The sequence below is a fragment of the Ascaphus truei genome, chromosome 6 (assembly GCF_040206685.1).
Source record: "Ascaphus truei isolate aAscTru1 chromosome 6, aAscTru1.hap1, whole genome shotgun sequence".
Taxonomy (NCBI): domain Eukaryota; kingdom Metazoa; phylum Chordata; class Amphibia; order Anura; family Ascaphidae; genus Ascaphus; species Ascaphus truei.
In genome coordinates this window covers 31174570-31182472 of record NC_134488.1, presented here as the reverse complement: position 1 = coordinate 31182472, position 7903 = coordinate 31174570, and the positions used below count along the sequence as shown (strand labels likewise).

The 7903-nt window shown below is 46.6% G+C and overlaps 1 protein-coding gene across 1 annotated transcript in view; it reads left to right on the top strand.

Moving 5' to 3' along the window:
- The window catches only part of SDC3 (syndecan 3), a 51376-nt gene extending 50297 nt beyond the window's left edge, over window positions 1–1079 (top strand). Inside the window, 3 exon segments of the mRNA XM_075606532.1 lie at window positions 585–604; window positions 788–854; window positions 857–1079. Coding sequence (XP_075462647.1) covers window positions 585–604; window positions 788–854; window positions 857–936 — 167 coding nt within the window. The 3' untranslated portion in view covers window positions 937–1079.
- The last annotated feature ends 6824 nt before the right edge of the window (window positions 1080–7903 follow it).

The window sequence follows — 7903 nt, the reverse complement described above, 5'->3', positions numbered from 1 at the left end:
TCTCTCTCTCCTTCCCCCCTCTCTCTTCCTCTCCCCTTTTCCACTCTCTTCCTCTCTCCCCTTTCCCTCCCCTCTCTTCTCACTCCTCCCCTTCCTCTCTTCCTCTCTCCCCTTCCCTCCCCTCTCTTCTCTCACCCCTTCCTCCCCTCTCTTCCTCTCTCCCTTCCCTCCCCTCTCTCCCCTTCCCTCCCCTCTCTTCCTCTCTCCCCTTCCCTCCCCTCTCTTCCTCTCTCCCCTTCCCTCCCTCTCTTCCTCTCTCTTCTCTCCTCCCCCCCTCTCTTCCTCTCTCCCCTTCCCTCCCCTCTTCCTCTCTCCCCTTCCCTCCCCTCTCTTCCTCTCCTCCCCTTCCCTCCCCTCTCTTCCTCTCTCTTCTCTCCTCCCCCCCTCTTCCTCTCTCTTCTCTCCTCCCCCCCTCTCTTCCTCTCCCTACTGCATATCGCATGCTGTGTATTTTATTCTTCACAAGACCCAAAACCCTGACGTAATACGGCTTCCAATCCCCTCCTCCCTTCGTGGCATAATTCAAAGAACCTTATCTGAGAAGATTACAGAGAGGGCAGCTTCGTTGGTAATACCCTTTGTAGTTTACATGGAGAACAGCTCTGTGCAGCCTGCGAAGTGCAGCCAATTAGAATGACTTTTCATGGGGAAGGTTTGGGCCTTTTCAAGGAAATGAAAACCTAACAGCGAGGGGTAGAGAGAGGGGGGAGATTGGTTTAAAGGGGGTCAGTTTAGGAGGCGAGCTGCCCCTTTTACCGGTCTCCGTTTTCTTCCCCAGCGGTGATAGGTTGGCGGTGTGGTGGGCGCGCTCTTCGCTGCTTTCCTGGTGATGCTGCTAATTTACCGCATGAAGAAAAAGGCAGCTACGCTCTGGAGGAGCCAAACCTGTTAGCGTTATATCAAAAACCAGACAGTAACGAGGAATTTTACGCGTAGGGGCTGCGCGCCCCCCCTCCTCCTGCGCCCTTGGCCTGCGGCCGGACCCCCCCTCCCGTCTGCCCACGTTCTGGTTTTTTTTTATTATTAAATGATCTCAGACGTTGGTTTTGTATCAGTTTGCGCAGGAACGGCTGTCCGGGGCGGGCTCCAGAATCTTTTCAGGCGGGCGGGGAGGTTGGTCCCGCTGTGGGATTTTCGTGCAGCTCTCTCCGTCCTCTCTGCATTTTTACGGCATCGGGCTGGTATTTTATGTCCTGCGGGAGGTGGAGGGGGGGGTGCGGGAGGCGGGGAGGGGGGGGTGCATATAGTTGCTCCCTGCTGTGGTGACAGACTTGCTGCCAGCGCAGGGCAAAGTTGACCCCAAAAAAGCACAACGAGAAATATTGCGGAATATTATATATATATATATACAGTGGTCGACAAATCACCAAAAAAATCTACTCGCCACACAAAAAAATCTACTCGCCACTAGTACCACACGTGTGCTGCTTGGGCCAATAGGAGCTCGCCACGATGTTAAATCCACTCGCCCGGGGCGAGCAAATGTATAGGTTTGTCGAACACTGTATATATATATATATACATGCGCATATGCAGTGGTAACAACACTGAAGGCCTGGCTATTGCTAGAAAAACACAGTTGCGGCCATTTTTTATTATCCCGGCAAATAGAGGAGGGCCTGATTTGTACAATTTTTTTTAATTTGTATTAATCTGCACCTTCTTCGGTTATTTGATAATCATTTATCTCCCCCCCCCCCTGTCCGGCCATGGGCTCTGCTCCTTAAGCTGTATATAGGATCTTGTGTAAATTTAATAAAACATTAAATAAGGGGAGTTCATTAGGATGAAGGGCAGATTTTAACTTTTTTTTTTTTAATATATACATTTAAACCGCACTGGGTTGTCCCAGCAAAAATAGAATTATATGCAGAGAGAGACGATTTTCTCTCGTAGCACCAGAAAGGAAACAGTGAGATTGGGGAAGGGAGGAGAATCGGGGGGGGGGGGGGTGGGGGGGGGAGGGGGGGAACACCCTCTGGGTGAGGGAGAGAACAAGAAACTGCATTGTAAAAAAAAAAATTGGCAGGAGAAATGCATGTAAATAACTTTAATAGGAACCTCACAAACCCTTTCCCCCTGAAATATTAACCACAACCCCTTTTTTCACCCTATTGTCATGTCATAGAGTGGTTAGGCTGTAGACGAGGATTCTGGGTAACAGTGCCTCGTTTCGCTTCCTCTCCACTTTAAACATGGATTTCTCCCTGAAGCTGCATTTATTTCACAGCGAAGCCTGGGGCCTAAGGAAGTGTAGAATGTGAAATCCCATTCAGAGACTACTGTTTATCAATTTGATCTTGGTTGCTGAATCTACCGCTTTTTAGGGATGCATCCCTGTTAATAATAGATGGGAAGCTGAAACGGGACACACTCGGACTGAACATTTGCATATCATTACCCAGAGTCCTCACCTGCACTTTAATGGTAGTGTGACGTGACAATGGGGGTGGCGCAGGCTTCAGGGCCCCTATGGAAGATATGCAGCGTCCCAAATCTCTGCCGGATTATACAACCAGTGTTGCAGTAATAGGGTGTCCCATTTCCTGGAATGAAAAGGGGGGTGTTGACTTCCATTAATGAATACCGTGCTAGAGCCTCATCAGAGGAAGGTGTCACTCGCCCTACTAACTTATCTACTGACATCCGAGTGTCATTGCAGAGACAATAAATGATAAGATGACCCCCTTCCTCCCCCCCCCCCCCCTCAAAACGGAGGACGAATGGAACATTCCAAGGAGGGTCCTGTGTATACACAGCAACCTAACCAGTCAATCAGAATGCTCCTTGGCAGAACTTTACAGAATGGAGCGTCTTGATTGGCCAGCACCACTATCTTGTTTTTTTGTTTTTTTTTTAACCTCTCCAGTGCCAGAGGGTCTGCACACACTGGGTTAATTTCATTAACATAACATCAGTTCTACGGGGTATAAGTAATAATTTCTAGGGGATGCGGGGAGTTGCAATGTAATAGGCAATTTTTTGTATGTATGTAATTCACTAGGACTTTAGCATTACAAATTTGCTTCTTAAAGTCTGTTCTAAATGTTTTCTCTGTGTCACTGTACAGACTTTGCAGCCAAAAGCTAAAATAAAAATTAGCAAATAAAATAATTAACTTAAAGAATAAAAAAACGTACCGTTGCCAACGATTCTTAAGCAATGTTATAGTACTGTCTCTTCCTAATTTTATAATTATTTCCGTGCTGTACCCATTAAGGAGAATAAAATTTAAAACAAAACGTTTGAAATCCCATTTTCTGGCTGTCCCTTCTTTCTCTAAACTTTTCTTTACATGAACACACGGTGCTGTGTATTATTGCTGAGTTTCTCTATGCACTACTGATGAACGCGCCACGTATAATTATGCCGAGTATCTCTATATATTGATGATAAACACGCCGCGCTGTATGTTGATGCCGAGTTTCTTTATGCGCTTATTATGAACATGCTGCACTGTATAGTCATGCAAAGTATCTGCATACACTGATAATGAGCATGTAACACTATGTATTACTCAAGGTGTGGGGAGCGCAGGTTCAATATGTAATAAGAGATGAATAAAACATAGTGCAAATATAGTTTTGTAACCATCGATTATATTGGATACTCGATCAAATGGAGACTCACGTGGTATCAATCAAATAAAGGCATTTCAGAGATCAGTGGAATGAGCTTGACTCTGTGTATGGAATATGCAGGAACTTCAGTCAGATGGATAGTATACGCTGTTTCTCAGGGATAATCACCAATCAGGGTAAGAGAGAAAAGACATCCATAGCGTAATCCAGTACAAGAAATCATTTTATAAAAACAATTAAAAAACGAACACTTACACACAGTGTCATAAGAAACAAGACACATAAAATGCTGATGCCATCAGATTGGGTTGCTCCCCGCTACCTCCTCACAGACCTCTCCGCTTCAGCTCACTGCTGTCCGCATCAGTCGTGTGTGAAGCTGCAGGTAAGTGTCCTGATGATAGGAGGGTCTTTGTGCCAGTTCTCCCGTCTAAGGAACAGCTCAGCGCATATACACTGTATTTCGTATTTGGCAGACTTGGGATGTTCCCTTGTCTGAATCACCATTCAGCCAATTAGCTCTTAGCTCAGGGTATTAGTAGGCGAAGCTTCTGTAGGGTAACCATGACTCCTGACGAAGCTACACGCCTAGTGAAACGCGTAGAATCGCCCGTGTGATGTCATCAGAAGGCTCCACACCGCTCCCCCTTGGATGTTGCGCCGAGCTGTTCCTGCATATTCCATACACCAGAGTCAAGCTCATTCCACTGATCTCTGAAACGCCTTTATTTGATTGATACCACGTGAGTCTCCATTTGATCGAGTATCCAATATAATCGATGGTTACAAACTATATTTGCACTATGTTTTATTCATCTCTTATTACATATTGAACCTGCGCTCCCCCAACACCTTGAGGCCATCAACGTTTGAAGTGGATTCAACAGACCATCTACTTAAAGGGTTTTGAGCTGCAAAGCTCTTTATTTTCACATTATTCTCTAATCACTTTATGATTACACATTATTTCACGTTGTTCAAGTTTTTATGTTTTATTCACATATTGACGGCACTATTTTATGCCCTTTATCACTGCGCCGCCCTATTTGCACTTTGTTGCACTCTGTTCTCTCACTATGTATTACTGACAAGTATCTCTATACCCTGATAATGAACATGCTGCACTGTATAATGATGCTGAGTATATATACACACACACGATAAACGCACCGTGATGTATAATGATGAGTATCTCTGTACAGTGATGAGAACGCCGCGCTGTATATTTATGCCAAGTATCTACAAACTGATGATGAACATGCCGCACTGTATAATGGTGCTGTGTAACACAGCAGCGTTATACAGCTAAGCATGTTCATTATTAGTGACCCTATTTTGGAAAGCATACAATCCTGTAATCGATTAATATATTTATAATGCGCCAACAGTGCAGTACAATGAGGTCGTAAGATGTAAACAATAAAATATCAACAGTAACATCAACTGGTACACTAGGTGAGGAGAGCCCCAGTATTAGGATTGTGGTGGACTCTGGGAAGAGAAACGGGTGGATGCTGGAAATATTGCAGAGGTGGAAGCGACATGACTTGGTGTGGGATGAAAGAAAAATGAATAAAGGTTAGGTTTAGGCCTCGGAGTCGGCGTATTGGCGCTATGGTGGAGTCACTGTTTTAGGGATGGAATGGGTGGCTGAGCGGTTCTTCCTTTGGGCTTCTTGCGTTGGAGGTATCGGAGGGACATCCTGGAGGAGAAACCAGAGAGACGATTAGGGATGCGGATCTGCCGAGGTCTGGAGAGGACGGATAGATTTGGGTATCGTCAGCATAAAGATCATAATGGAAACCAAAATAGTGGCTTAGTTGGCCAGGCAAGGAGGTATGAAGGGAGAGGGTCCAAGTACCGACCCCTGTGGGATCCCAACAGAAAGTAGGAGTTGAGAGGAGAAGGTACCAGCAAATGAAACACTGAAGAAACAAACCAACCAAGAGAGAACTACATAAAACATAGAAGGGATAGTATGGAGGAGGGGGGATGATCTATTCTACACTGTCAAAGGGAGCAGAGAGGTTCAATAGAACGAGTAAGTGCACCTTAGATTTCGCTGTTAAAAGAGTTTTGCCAACTTTTACTAGGGTAGTCCCAGTAGAATGGTTAAGACAGAATCCAGCTTGCACTTTGTCGTAGAGTCAGTTAGCAGCTGGAAAATATAGCATGTGGTTGTATAAGAGTCAAATAGTCATTTGGAGGCAAGAGAGAGAAGGATGATGAGGCGTTGACTGGATCAAGAGAAGACTTCTTCAGGATCAGTCTTACAGTAGCATTCTTGAAGAATGAGGTGAATACAATGGTTGAAAATGTGTTAAGGTAGGAATTATAAGGGGGGGGGAGCGAAGATGTGAAGGAATGGGGTATAGTGAGAAGCGTGAAGGTATTGGAGGAGACGTCTCCCTCAGTTAATGAGAGCAGGATTACTTTGGGAGCATGTGTTGGTGTGGAGGGGGATTGACAGAATATGATTTCATGTGGCGGTTCCATCAATGTTATCTTTAAAATAGGTTGCAGATATCTCTGGGAGTAAACAGGAGGGGGAAGAGCCGGTGTGGGCGTGCGAAGAGGAACATTGGAAAAACGACGGGGGCTGTATGGTAATGTAGATATGAGTTAAGAAATCTGTCTGTTTGGCACGTGACGGGGCAGTGTTCTGGGAAGAGAAAATGTAGCGGAGTAAATCTTAAGAGCGAGATTTCCTGCAGCGATGTGTTGGAATGCGGGAGTACTTGGAGGTATTGTATTGTATTGTATGTCTTTATTTATATAGCGCCATTAATGTACATAGCGCTTAGGTAGAGTGTTGCGATAGGATACCAGGGTTGGGGCCCAAGAGGATGAGATCTCGCCAGTTGTAGCAGGAGAAGCTTGGTGCAGGGCAGAAGAGCGGATACTTTTGTAGGTCAATGTTGCCATCTCTCTGCAGGACAACATAGGGGAGAGGGGCTAGAGCAGGGGTGGGCAACTCCAGTCCTCAAGGGCCACCAACTGGTTAGGTTTTCAAGATGTCTCGGCTTCAGCGCTGGTGCCTCCATCAGTGGCTCAGTCTTCGTCTGGGCTAGAGAGTTGAAGAATTGGGCAAGGTCTACAGCGAGCCGGTTGGGTGAAGTGTGCGAGGAGGCAGAGTGAACTTGAAAGAGAGGAGGTGGTGGTCGGAGAAAGGGTAGGGTGTGTTAGAACAATCAGAATAGAGATGACAGAATACAAGGTCAAGGGAATTTGCATCACAATGGGTGGAAGAGTTGGTGAATATGGGCCAAGGGAGGAGGTTAGTGAGACGAGGTGTGATTGTAGCCTTATTGTAATACAGTGTCGTGTAACCAGGATCTCATTAGTTGTACGCTCGCTCCCGCTGCATATTCATGGCCAGGCCGCTGTCTCTATGCAGAGGATCTTCATATGCAGATTAGACCCTTGCTCCATGTTTAATGCAATGCGGCAGAGGGAAAGAGGGGGTCTCATCTTTGATGTCTGCGTATTATGAGGTAGTGAGAGGTACGGGTGGGGATGTCTGCGAATTAGAAAGAGATGGCAGGCACGTGTCGTGAGATCTGTGTATTACGACAGGGTTGAGGTATGTGTCCTGAATATCTGTGTATTAGGAGGAGGCTAGAGGTATGTGTCCCTGATGCCTGTGCATTAGGAGGGGTGAGAGGTATGTGTCCCTGATGCCTGTGCATTAGGAGGGGTGAGAGAATCATGTCCCTGATGTCTGTGTATTAGGAGGGGTGAGAGAATCATGTCCCTGATGTCTCTGTATTAGGAGGGGTGAGCATGGTGTTCCTTATGTATTAGTATATAGCAGAGGTGCTCAACTCCAGTCCTCAAGCCCCCCTCCCCCCTCAACAGGTCAGGTTGTGAGGATATCCCTACTTCAGCACAGGTGTCTCAATCAGTCCCTGCTTCAGCACAGGTGGTTCAATCTGTACCTGCTTTAGCACAGGTGGCTCAATCAGTTACTGCTTCAGCACATGTGGCACAATCAAAGGCTCAGTCGAAGACAGCCTCTGATTGAGCCACCTGTGCTGAAGCTGGGATATCCTGACCTGTTGGGAGGAGGGGAGGAGAGGGGGGGGGGGGCGGGGGTCTTGAGGCCTGGAGTTGCGAACCCCTGGTATATAGAATAAAGTTGTCGCTTCAGCACAAGCGCTGTGTGAGTTTCCGTGTGCGCCGCACACAATGCCTGCCATTGTTCCCTCTCGCTGCGTATCCCAGGCCTCTTACAGCAAGGGCAGTAACAGTTACTGGGAGAATGAGGCGGCGAGGTAATTAGCAGCTCATACAATTAGCGGCGTGTCAGGCTGCCAGGGGCT